Consider the following 13,676-nt stretch of genomic DNA (forward strand, 5'->3'; position numbering starts at 1 on the left):
GAAGTCATCTGGGACTGTCTAATGGAGATTCAAGCATGACTTTGTTGTAGCACAATAGAGTTACAAACTTCCATTCATCATTCTGAATGTCGATGATTTTGTGTAGAAAAATCAAGCCAATGATGCTTGTATCGTCTTGAACAGATCGTGTGTTTAGAAAAGTTTCCCCTTGGCTTTCCTTTCTAACTTTTGGTTGCTAGAATTAAAATTCAACCTCTGAGGACGGATATACAACATGGTGGAGAGTATTGCATGTGTTCAGAACATCCTGACATTACATTTCAGATACGTGGAGTGAAGATAGCCTGTCACCATGGTTCTCACCGACCTCCCATTTGAGCGCAGTCCTGTCATCTACAGTCGCTACAGCCTCCTCCGGCGACCAGACAGCGCCCCGCCCTGCAACGTAGATGAGGGGAACACTGCCACTGAGAACAAGAGATATGCTGCGTTTCTCAAGTATGAACTTCAAATTTCTTTTTCCAGATATTTTATTTATTTTCTTTTGAAGGGAATTCTTAGTAATTAATTTCTTTTGAAGATGCAATGTGTCTTTTTAATCCTAATTGTACTGGTAGTAGTCATACAGACCTTGAAACAAATATATTCAAAACAGCCCATGCAAGTCTGTAATTGTAAGTCTAGATTACTGTAAAATGAAGATCGTCTCTAGGCTCCTTTTTATTATATTTTATAACTACAATATAACAACTGTTTTTTTCTCTGAAATATGTTTATTTCAGAGACTAGATGTTAATCTATCCTAATTGCTCTATTAGTCTTATTGACTAGGTAACTAGCTGTACATTTGGTCACCACTCAGTGCAAGGGAGATAACCCTTTACTTGCAAGGACAAGAATGTTGTTAGAGTCAGTTAATAATTTTAATTTAAATATTGTGGTAGGAGAGATGCCATATGCTCATTTTGTGATTTTCAAGTTGTGTGATATATGCATCTGTGTTTTCAGTGGAATCCCTGGATATTTTGGGTACAGCAACTTTTCCAACACAAATGTAGACTTAAATGATATGTTGTGGTTCTCAAGAAATAGACTTCAATTGGATATTTTCTGTAAACCCATCTAACAAATCTCTGTGTTTTGAAAAGCAATATAAATAAAAACCATGAACTTTATATAATCAGCACAGACATGGAGAAGTAAGTCCCTTGCAGGAACCACAACATTCTGACACATGGACATGTACTTTCTCAGCTCGATTGTTGTATGCATGTTCATCTATCGTCCAGTTGGTCAGTCCAGGTAGTTTTCGCATGAATATAATCTGAAACTATGAACACTGATAGAAAATACGAATCGTGCTGGGGTAATATAGTCAGGATACAACTTTAAACTGATAGAAGTAAGGAAGCGTGCTGTGGTGCCTTAGGTTTGTGACTACAGGAGAAGGGCATTCACAGAAGAGTGTAGGCGTGCCCTTTGGAATTAGTGTTGTAATTCCACGAACAAGAAAACAAAACACACAAAAAACCCAACACCAACTAGATAATATAAGGGTAACGCTATTTTTCAGGGCATTTTCATTTACAGCAGTCTGAGGTCTTCCATTTCATGTAAAGACTGAAACAATATCGATTTTGAAACATTTACTGCAATCAACATGAATGTCACTGAGCCTCTTTTACAAATATGGAAACGTCATAGAACAAACCAGTTGACACCACTATTGAACGTGACATCACCTATCCCTATCCTATGACGTCACCTAACAACGGGCATGATAATGGCCCCTCGTCAAGCAATATGAGGGCATTATCAAGTTACAGTGGCCCGCTCATTTTTGATAACATGTGGGCGGTTTAATATTAATTCTATCCATTTTAACGATAGTAAGTTGTAACCTTGAAGTCGGCCTCATTTCTTCATTTTATATTTTCAAATGTTTGCACTGATTACTTTTCCTAAGTATTAATCACAGGCTTCCATCATTATACATTATCGCAAGGTATTTTTAAAAAAACAAAGGTATATTACATGATCAAGTACAAGGAACTTGTTTTTACTGTGTCTTTACGGTATTAGCCGTGACATTGGCACTCTAATACAAAGAATGTCAAACCCCGAGCTTGTTTAATCTTGGTACATGTTCAGTCTTGTTGTTTATGGCAGGTTCAGACCTTCGTGGTCTCCGGGACCAGCGGACGTGTAGTGTTGTTGACTGCTGATCATGACTTGTGTCTAGAGATGAATGTTGGTAGTTGTTAGTACATCACACAAAGCAACCTTGCATGGACATAGCTATAGACTCAATACATCACAACAGATTTAGTTCAATAGTCAGTGTTTGTGTTCATCGGATCTATCTAGCGTAGAAATAACTCATTACAATTGCCTCTTCCTCTAGTGCTTCTACCGAAGCATTTAGCTTAAACTCTCCAATTTGGATAAGATGTATTGTATGTACAGGTAGTGTTGTGGAATAAAGTTGCTTTTTGGAAAAGAGAAATTAAGATTACTTAAACTGAACACTGTTGAAATTATGTTACCCATGGTATTAAACTGTAGTACATAGGGAATCCGGTTAGATTAGACTTCTATAGCAACCTCTGCTGGTTGTAAGAGGTGAGTACCAGGATTGGGTAGTCAGACTTGGTAACTTGGTTGATGGCAAGTTGTCATATACAGACAGTAATATCAATCATTGGTTTGTTTGGTTTCAGGCCACAATAATATAGCTGGAATATTGCTGAGTGTGAAGGAATATTGCTGAGTGTGAGGGAATATTGCTGAGTGTGATGTTAAATAACAAACAAGCATGCCAGGGCCATAAAGTCACATTAAAGGCGACTATGCTTGTCGTAAAAGGCGACTAACAGGATCGGGTGGTCAGACTCGCTGACTTAGTTGATGCATGTCATCGATCCCAATTGCGTGGATAGATGTTCATGATGTAGATCACTGGATTGTCTAGTCCAGACTCGATTATTTACAGACAGCCGTGATATAAATTGAATATTGCTGAGTGCGGCGTAAAACAACAAACCAAACCAAAACCAAACCACATTGTCTTCCTCCATATATCAAGGCGTTGAAGTTGAAATTAAATGATAAACTATGTGTGGTCTTCTCACACTTGTAATGATATATCAAGGTACTGGATTTAAGTTAAAAAGGCTACTCTATGTATTGTATTGTCGCATCTCTGATGAGATGAATATGATGAGATGACAGCCTATTGTTTTAAAGTGTATTATATTGTGCAGTAGTGTAGGCTAATGGTTGAAGCACTGGCTCATCATGCCGAAGACCTGGGTTTGATTCCCAACATGGGTACAATGTGTGAAACCCATATTTTTGGGGTACCTCCATTGAGTCATTGCTGAAATAGTTCTAAAATTGGCCCGTGAAGATCCGGGGTAGAATAGGTCTTCAGCAACCCATGCTTGTTGTAAGAGGCGAATAAGGGGATCGGGTGGTCAGGCTCGTTGACTTGGTTGATGCATGTCATCGATCCCAATTGCAAGGACTGATGCTCATGTTGTCAATCACTGTATTGTCTGGTCCAGACTTGATTACTTACAGATGGCTGTCATATAACTGGAATATTGCTGAGTGCGACCTTAAACAACAAACAAACAAAATTCTATAATTGGATTAAAACTCACTCACTCACACACTCTAGCTTATGTAAAATATGATGATTCTATATGATCTCCCTGTCAGAGTATCTCTCTTTGTCCTCCAGAGAGCAGGAGAGGAAAGTTGGTCCGGATGGCTTCGTGGACTCCAGCCGATACGGTCACCCTTACGTACTGCGGAATGACCCCAACAGGAAGCGTGCCCAGTCCAACGCCCAACGGCCGAGTGTGGTCAATCTCACCGCCAGGGTCGAGCGAGACAAGAAGGATTATGATAAAAGAATCAGGGTGATCGAGGTGAGTCCAACATGCCTGACTTCGGGTACGCTACAACTGATGATGTTATGACTGCTGTTTGGGACTTCTTGTTAGGTCCGGTGTTGAAGAAAGAGTTGGGATTGATGATGTCTGTTGATGCCAGGAACTAGACTTCTTCCCGTATTCTTGTCCACCATTGTAACTCATCTCACTTCCTCCTCGTGTGTCCAGTGTTTGACATAGCTGCGTGAAATAGCCCGCTAGCCAAATGCCAGACGTTTGAATTGGGCTAGTAACATTTCCCTAAGGCTGGCCCAGCTGTCTAGTTGAAAATTCAACTCAGTTCATATTTATCTGTAGAATTTTCTACGAAATATACACTCAGTTGAAGCATAATTTTGTTTTCATTTCGTACATGCATTATTAGCTATGTGTGTGAAAGTCTAAGAACCATCACAATTGTCAAACAAATGTACCTAGCAGCCAATCAGCTTGCCATTGTTTAGCGTAACAATCTCAAGACTGTTTCAATACATTTTGCAAATGGTGGCCGCCATAAAGTAGTGTTACTAAAATGTGATGAGGGCTTGCAGTGTGTTTTGTTAACAAGCCCTCCTGGCTAGTGACAGCCATGAAAATCCGGTCAGAATAGGTCTCCAGCAACCCAGGCTTGCCGTAAAAAGCAACTACGCTTGTTGTAAGAATGGACTAATGGGTTTGGTTAGTCAGGCTTGCTGACCTGATTGATGCATGTCATCGTATCCCAATTGCGTGGATCGATGTTCATGATTCAGTCACTGGATTGCTTGGTCCAGACTCGATTATTTACAGACCGCCATTATGTAGCTGAATTATTGCTGAGTGCAGCATTAAACAACAAACAAACAAACAAACAAACAAACAAACACAATCCTGGCCAGTGAACTTTGGCAACTAATTCCTACCCTGGTGTGCCTACAGGACCACATGTGGCAGCACAAGCAGGAGGAGCGGGAGCTGAAGCGGGTGGAGGGGGACATCATCAAGAACCAGCGCTCCGTCAGGCACACACTCAGGGACTTTGAAAATGGTTAGTATCGACAAAACTTTCCTAGTTTTTCAACAAACGGTATTTTGGTGAAATTTAAAGCATTTTTAGTAGTCCTTGGACTCTTATGATATGCTGCTATTTATTTGAATCTAGGGACACTCAATATAATATGCTTGACATTAGGGGTATGATGAGGACTTTCATGCTTAGTTTTGAACACTTGTTATGCTGATGGTTAAACATCTGCTCTGCATGCCAAGCACCTGAGTCACACCGGTACAAGCCAATCCTTTTGTTCACTAAGTCACACAGGTACAAGCCGCTCCTTTTGTTCACTAAGTCACAACAAAACAAGCCGGTCCACCAAGTCACACTGATACAAGCCGGTCCACCAAGTCACACTGATACAAGCCGGTCCACCAAGTCACACTGATACAAGCCGGTCCACCAAGTCACACTAGTACAAGCAGGTCCACCAAGTCACACTGATACAAGCCGGTCCACCAAGTCACACTGATACAAGCCGGTCCACCAAGTCACACTGATACAAGCCGGTCCACCAAGTCACACTGATACAAGCTTGTCCACCAAGTCACACTGATACAAGCCGGTCCACCAAGTCACACAGGTACAAGCCGGTCCACCAAGTCACACTGATACAAGCCGGTCCACCAAGTCACACTGATACAAGCCGGTCCACCAAGTCACACTGATACAAGCCGGTCCACCAAGTCACACTGATACAAGCCGGTCCACCAAGTCACACAGGTACAAGCTTGTCCACCAAGTCACACTGGTACAAGCCGGTCCACCAAGTCACACTAGTACAAGCCGGTCCACCAAGTCACACGGATACAAGCCGGTTCACCAAGTCACACTGATACAAGCTGGTCCACCAAGTCACACTGATACAAGCCGGTCCACCAAGTCACACTGATACAAGCCGGTCCACCAAGTCACACAGGTACAAGCTTGTCCACCAAGTCACACTGGTACAAGCCGGTCCACCAAGTCACACTAGTACAAGCCGGTCCACCAAGTCACACTGATACAAGCCGGTCCACCAAGTCACACAGGTACAAGCTTGTCCACCAAGTCACACTGGTACAAGCCGGTCCACCAAGTCACACTAGTACAAGCCGGTCCACCAAGTCACACGGATACAAGCCGGTTCACCAAGTCACACTGATACAAGCTGGTCCACCAAGTCACACTGATACAAGCCGGTCCACCAAGTCACACTGATACAAGCCGGTTCACCAAGTCACACTGATACAAGCCGGTCCACCAAGTAACACTGGTACAAGCTGGTCCACTTAGTCACACCAGTACAAGCCGGTCCACCAAGTCACAACGGAACAAGCCGGTCCACTAAGTCACATTGGTACAAGCCGGTCCACTTAGTCACACTGGTACAAGCCGGTCCACTAAGTCACACTGGTATAAGCCGGTCCACCAAGTGACACTGATACAAGCCGGTCCACCAAGTCACACCGGAACAAGCCGGTCCACCAAGTCAAACAGGTACAAGTTGGTCCACCAAGTCACACTGATACAAGCTGGTCCACCAAGTAACACTGGTACAAGCTGGTCCACTAAGTCACACCAGTACAAGCCGGTCCACCAAGTCACAACGGAACAAGCCGGTCCACTAAGTCACATTGGTACAAGCCGGTCCACTAAGTCACACTGGTACAAGCCGGTCCACTAAGTCACACTGGTACAAGCTGGTCCACTACGTCACACTGGTACAAGCTGGTCCACTAAGTCACACTGGTATAAGCTGGTCCACTAATTAAGTCACACCAGTACAAGCCGGTCCACCAAGTCACAACGGAACAAGCTGGTCCACCAAGTAACATTGGTACAAGCCGGTCAACTAAGTCACACTGGCACAAGCCGGTCCACTAAGTCACCAGTACAAGCCGGTCCACCAAGTCACACTGGTACAAGGTGGTCCTTGTGGACAAAGTGATTGTGTGTCATTGTATTCTTACAATGTGGATTTTGTTCATGCTATTAAATTCTTGATTGCCTAGCCCATACTCTTGATTATTTACAGGTGGCTGTGATAAAGCTCTCGTATTTTCTTCTTGTGGAGTCAAACCACATTCATTCACTCAGTCAGTTCACTCCGTAACACTCTCAATATTCCTGCATATCCAAAATGGCCGTAACCCCAGGCAACTATGTAACAAAACACTGAAGCCTCTCAAGGTGGTTATTACAAGACATGTGGAGTTGTCATCAGATCCCCGGGATACAGTAGCTGGTGATTATACACCTGACACAGCTACAGAGGCGGCAAGCGCTCCATTGCTGCGACTGGTGTAGACGTGTGCAGCTGGTGATTAACGAGGGTCATTAGTGTTGTCATGTAGTCATTACTGGACACCTGTAAGTTGACACAAGTGAGCTGAACATCAGTCCACCTCATTTGGGTTGTTTGTGTTGCCGTGGAACAGGAGCGCACTACTCTGTCAGAATATCCCTTCCTGCTGGATTAGTCATTAAGAAATACAAATGATACTGAAAGGAGAATCTTAAGAATCCTTTGTAGTGCTTATTGTTGACAAGGGTGTCCCATTGTTATTGTAGTTGTTGAGAAAATATACATATTCTCTTATCAAATAGGGTTCTTGTTTAGAAGATATATAGGAGTACACTTGTTCAGATATAATCACTGAATTTTAGCTTAGGTGGGTTGAAATAAGACTAAATTTGTGTATTTAAATAAAACTCTTTATTTTGACATAATCATGATTTGATTATGTTGGTCAGTCAATTTAACAAGGAAATGATTGCTAAAACTGTTCCAAGTACTACGCATACAGTAAAGTTTCAGAAGAGGTTTCCTACCAGGTGTTTGCAGTGGCTGGGGGCAATGCTATGTGTTTGATAACTAGGTGTGTAAAACCATAACAGTTTCTTGTTGTAGTTTATCTTTTAAAGGTTTTCTTACATACAAAATAGCAGATTGGCAAATAAATTATAAAGTTGATGGAGATGAAACGATTGATGTGAAGCTCTCATAAAATATCGCTTTGTGCAAAGTTCATGGTCATGTGGTGGTTATTGAGAAAGAAGTCTTATTTCATAGCAGCTTGCTGCGTGTGGAATTCCAAGTGCCCTTTGCCCCTTTTCATGGGCTACCCCGCTCTAATGCTCTCATTCATGCTTCACACACTGCCCCATGTTCTGTCCCCCTTGAAGTGCTCCATGTTCTGTCCCCCTTGAAGTGCCCCATGTTCTGTCCCCCACACAGTGCCCCATGTTCTGTCCCCCTTGAAGTGCCCCATGTTCTGTCCCCCTTGAAGTGCCCCTTGTTCTGTCCCCCACACAGTGCCCCATGTCCTGTCCCCACACAGTGCCCCATGTCCTGTCCCCACACAGTGCCCCATGTTCTGTCCCCCACACAGTGCCCCATGTTCTGTCCCCCACACAGTGCCCCATGTCCTGTCCCCACACAGTGCCCCTTGTTCTGTCCCACACACAGTGCCCCTTGTTCTGTCCCCACACAGTGCCCCATGTTCTGTCCCCCACACAGTGCCCCATGTTCTGTCCCCACACAGTGCCCCTTGTTCTGTCCCACACACAGTGCCCCTTGTTCTGTCCCCACACAGTGCCCCATGTCCTGTCCCCACACAGTGCCCCATGTCCTGTCCCCACACAGTGCCCCATGTTCTGTCCCCCACACAGTGCCCCATGTTCTGTCCCCCACACAGTGCCCCATGTCCTGTCCCCACACAGTGCCCCTTGTTCTGTCCCACACACAGTGCCCCTTGTTCTGTCCCCACACAGTGCCCCATGTTCTGTCCCACACACAGTGCCCTATGTCCTGTCCCCCTTGAAGTGCCCCATGTCCTGTCCCCACACAGTGCCCCTTGTTCTGTCCCCACACAGTGCCCCGTTTTCTGTCCCGACACAGTGCCCCATGTTCTGTCCCCCTTGAAGTGCCCCATGTTCTATACCCAACACAGTGCCCCATGTTTTCTCCCACATAGTGCCCCATGTCCTGTCCCCACACAGTGCCCCTTGTTCTGTCCCCCACACAGTGCCCCTTGTTCTGTCCCCCACACAGTGCCCCATGTCCTGTCCCCACACAGTGCCCCTTGTTCTGTCCCCCACACAGTGCCCCTTGTTCTGTCCCCAAACAGTGCCCCATGTCCTGTCCCCCACACAGTGCCCCATGTTCTGTCCCCCACACAGTGCCCCATGTTCTGTCCCCCACACACTGCCCCATGTTCTGTCCCCCACACAGTGCCCCATGTTTTCTCGCACATAGTGCCCGATATTCTGTCCCCCACACAGTGCCCCATTTTCTTACCCCCACACAGTGCCCCATGTTCTGTCCCCACACAGTGCCCCGTGTTCTGTCCGCCACACAGTGCCCCATGTTCTGTCCCCCACACAGTGCTCCATGTTCTGTCCCCCACACAGTGCCACTTATTCTGTCCCGACACAGTGCCCCATGTTCTGTCCCCCACACAGTGCCCCATGTTCTGTCCCCCACACAGTGCTCCATGTTCTGTCCCCCACACAGTGCCACTTATTCTGTCCCGACACAGTGCCCCATGTTCTGTCCCCCACACAGTGCCCCATGTTCTGTCCCCCACACAGTGCCCCATGTTCTGTCCCCACACAGTGCCCCTTGTTCTGTCCCCACACAGTGCCCCATGTTCTGTCCCCCACACAGTGCCCCATGTTCTGTCCCCCACACAGTGCCACTTATTCTGTCCCGACACAGTGCCCCATGTTCTGTCCCCCACACAGTGCCCCATGTTCTGTCCCCACACAGTGCCCCATGTTCTGTACCCCACACAGTGCCCCATGTTCTGTCCCCCACACAGTGCCCCATGTTCTGTCCCCCACACAGTGCCCCATGTTCTGTCCCCCTTGAAGTGCCCCATGTTCTGTCCCCACACAGTGCCCCGTTTTCTGTCCCTCACACAGTGCCCCATGTTCTGTCCCCACACAGTGCCCCGTTTTCTGTCTCTCACACAGTGCCCCATGTTCTGTCCCCCACACAGTGCCCCATGTTCTGTCCCCACACAGTGCCCCATGTCCTGTCCCCACACAGTGCCCCATGTTCTGTCCCCCACACAGTGCCCCATGTCCTGTCCCCCACACAGTGCCCCATGTTCTGTACCCCACACAGTGCCCCATGTCCTGTCCCCCACACAGTGCCCCATGTTCTGTCCCCACACAGTGCCCCATGTCCTGTCCCCACACAGTGCCCCATGTTCTGTCCCCCACACAGTGCCCCATGTCCTGTCCCCCACACAATGCCCCATGTTCTGTCCCCCACACAGTGCCCCATGTTCTGTCCCCACACAGTGCCCCATGTTCTGTCCCCCACACAGTGCCCCATGTCCTGTCCCCCACACAATGCCCCATGTTCTGTCCCCACACAGTGCCCCATGTTCTGTCCCCACACAGTGCCCCATGTTCTGTCCCCCACACAGTGCCCCATGTTCTGTCCCCCACACAGTGCCCCATGTTCTGTCCCCACACAGTGCCCCATGTTCTGTCCCCACACAGTGCCCCGTTTTCTGTCCCTCACACAGTGCCCCCCCACACAGTGCCCCATGTCCTGTCCCCACACAGTGCCCCATGTTCTGTCCCCCACACAGTGGCCCTTGTTCTGTCCCCCACACAGTGCCCCATGTTCTGTCCGCCACACAGTGCCCCCCTCCCCACACACATAGTGCACCTTATTCTATCTCCCACATAGTGCCACATGTTCTGTGAACCTGAAATTCCCAACTTTCTGTTCCAACTCCGTGTCCTTTCCCTGACCACATTATACCTGATGCTCTGTCCCCTAAACTGTGCCCCTCCCACAGCCTTGATTAACTATCCCCTATGATGGCCCCATTTCCTGCCCCCAAGAGTGACACCCCCCCTCGGGGCTTCCTTACATAACTCCTCTATATCCCATGGCGCCTCAGCTCCATGCCAGTCATGAGCTTCTGATTGCTATTCATGGGAGGATTGCAACAAATTCTCAGGTGCATGAAAAATACAAACACCTGCAATTTAACCCTTGTGATGTTTGTCAACATAAACAACCCCCCCTCTCCTCAAGTGGAGGCGAGAAGACATTGATTTACTTGGCTTCTTCTATTACTTAATGGTTGCCTCACAACGTGTCACTGTACCACTAGCTAGGTCCCCTCCTTCATCACAGCATGTCTACACATGTGTTCACCCCACCCCACACCCAGACAGTGGGAGGAAGCGTTTCAGACCGCAAACTGTTTGCTTAATGAATTTAATGTGTGAATGTGAAAAATATAAACTCATACTTAAGTCCACATTAACATGATATTAATGGCACAGGTCCTAGGTCAGTGTCAATTAATGCATACTTTCGAGATGTTGGTGACAATTTGCATCTATGTGAGAGCCTGTGAAGTATGTCGGTGACAGGTGTGGAGACTTCCCCTGTCATCTGTGATGAGCAGCTGCCCTCAGCCTTGAGAACACATACTCCCTTCTCTGCAGGAGGCCCCCCCCCCCCCCCCCCCCCCCCCGCCTGGAGAAATGCTCATTGCTAGCCAGCAGACTGGAACTACCTTAAAATAATTGACTTCAAGCTAATTGTAAGTGAAGTAGCAATTTAATTTGAATAGTGTTCATTACTGTAATTAAAATTCAATTATATATAAACATTTTTAGCACACCTGACTGAAAGTGGCATACCTGAATCAAAGATAATTGGTTCAAATCCCATATTTGCCATGATCAGGATCAATGTTGGTTTCCCCAGAGTGGTATGTTTCTTAGATCTGAATCACTTTCCGTGTCTCATTAAGGGCGGTCGGGTAGCCTAGTGGTTAAAGCGTTAGCTCGTCACGCCGAAGACCCGGGTTCGATTCCCGACATTGGTACAATGTGTGAAGCCCATTTCTGGTGTCCCCCGCCGGGATATCGCTAGAATAAGGCTAAATGCGGCGTAAAACCATACTCACTCACTCACTCACTCTGCGTCCCATTAGCTGGAACATCATGATACAACTGAAAAACTATACCAGGTATTGAAATGGAACAGAAGACTGGTGACGTTTCTTTGTGGAACACCACTTCTACCATTAGGCAACTCGGTAGTAGATTTTGCTGACTTAAGAAATAAGAATTTGTTTCCAACCTTGTTTCAAGGGTGATGTAAAAAACTTCTCTCACTTCAATGAATAAGGGCAACTTACTGTCACTGTCAAGGCAGAGTCATTAAAACTTTAAGAAGGGTCTTGTCATGCAGTGGTTTTATTATATTATTGTCACACCAATATTACCGTATTCTCTCTATTCAACCCCTGGGGCTTAGAAAATATACAAGTAGAAATGACCCATGACTGGGGGGATAATGGTGTTAACGGATGACGGGGATTAATCCAGGATACTAAACTGAGTGTCCCTCGAAAGCTAATTGGGAAAAGATCCAGCAAAATTGGGATTAAATCAGCGTTCCCGTTTACCGGTAATTACCATTTTTTTACCGGTAAAATAAGGCTTGGACCGGTAATTCATGTGACTGCCAGTCCCTGTGGACCGGCAAATAAGTACCTTATAAATCTTTGTTGTTGAACGAAACATTGGGGATATTGATATAAGTACATTTTTCGAACAAAGTCAGCTTGTCTGTTACCCTTGTCTTTTTCTAGGTTAAATATCCATTTGTGGCGACTTTGTCTCAAAATATTAAAAAAAAGAAAGAGAAAATTGTGACTGAAGCTTGTGTGAATGACGTAACTAAGTTACTTCAGAGATGACATCTTTGCACTGAACATGATGTTGAAAGAATTAAAAATAAATAATTTTCATTCATTTTTTTATTTTTTGAAAGTTGGGACTGGCAAAAGTTAGGGGGGACTGGTAATTTTTAGAGTTGCCTGTCCACAATGCCTGGCAGTTTCAAAAGCCAGCGGGAACACTGATTAGATTCAGAGGTAGGCCATTTTAACATTGTATTTTTGAGATTGCATAGAATGCATTAGAAAACAACGAGGTATTACAACCTCTACCTATATATTCATCCTATCTTCAGGGAAACACAGGCTATTCTGACAAAGCCATACAATTAGCTATTTGTTTTATATATTAACATAAATTGGAAAACTTTCAATTTCATTGTGGGAATTTTTATTTGCTGCAGACTTAGGGCTGAAAGGCAGCCTCTGAGTAGGTCCAGATAAATCTGTGGATTAGCTAGAGCACATTTCAAATCTCCATATTTGTATTACTGTTGTTATTATTATTATGAAATTACCTGGAAAAGCCACAACATTTCCACGATCTACTTGTGGTTCATTTAATAATATTACCATTAAGTACAAACATTGAATTGGTTCGATCTGTTGTCATAATTGTACCATAAGCTCTGTGAAGAAATGCATTGTTTTTGTACTCTCCAAGTCATTGTAGACATTTTGTGTGTTAACATTCTGATGTGTTAGTAATTGTAGTAGCAGTAGAAACTGTTGTAAATATATTTGTGGTAAGTGTCAGGTGCAGTGCTGTCGTGGCCCAATGTGAACAGCAGTTAACATTAGCGTGGTGAACTTTCTAGAATAGTTTTGTACTAGACCTGGAATTATCTGCCCTTGGAATTTCTGGGCTCGTTTGTAGCGCCACCAGTGGCTATTGTGAGTTATGTCCCGTCTATATCCCCCCTATTGACCAATCAGATTCCAGATCTCATATCACTTGCATTTTCTTCAAATAAAATGGCGTCGCCCAGTGAAGACGATCTGGTCGATGATCAAGATTTATATTGTAATAAAACGTGT

The 13,676-nt window shown here is 45.4% G+C and overlaps 1 protein-coding gene across 1 annotated transcript in view; it reads left to right on the plus strand.

The window, feature by feature from the left end:
* Positions 1-313: 313 nt before the first annotated feature.
* The window catches only part of LOC139469653 (calponin homology domain-containing protein DDB_G0272472-like), a 73,858-nt gene continuing 60,495 nt past the window's right edge, over positions 314-13,676 (plus strand). The window contains exons 1-3 of the mRNA XM_071251882.1: positions 314-459; positions 3,707-3,896; positions 4,818-4,926. Of these exons, the coding sequence (XP_071107983.1) occupies positions 314-459; positions 3,707-3,896; positions 4,818-4,926 (445 nt within the window). The remainder of the gene's footprint in view (positions 460-3,706; positions 3,897-4,817; positions 4,927-13,676) is intronic.

The sequence above is a fragment of the Haliotis cracherodii genome, unplaced genomic scaffold (assembly GCF_022045235.1).
Source record: "Haliotis cracherodii isolate W230 unplaced genomic scaffold, xgHalCrac1.p SCAF_2, whole genome shotgun sequence".
In the NCBI taxonomy this organism is placed as follows: domain Eukaryota; kingdom Metazoa; phylum Mollusca; class Gastropoda; order Lepetellida; family Haliotidae; genus Haliotis; species Haliotis cracherodii.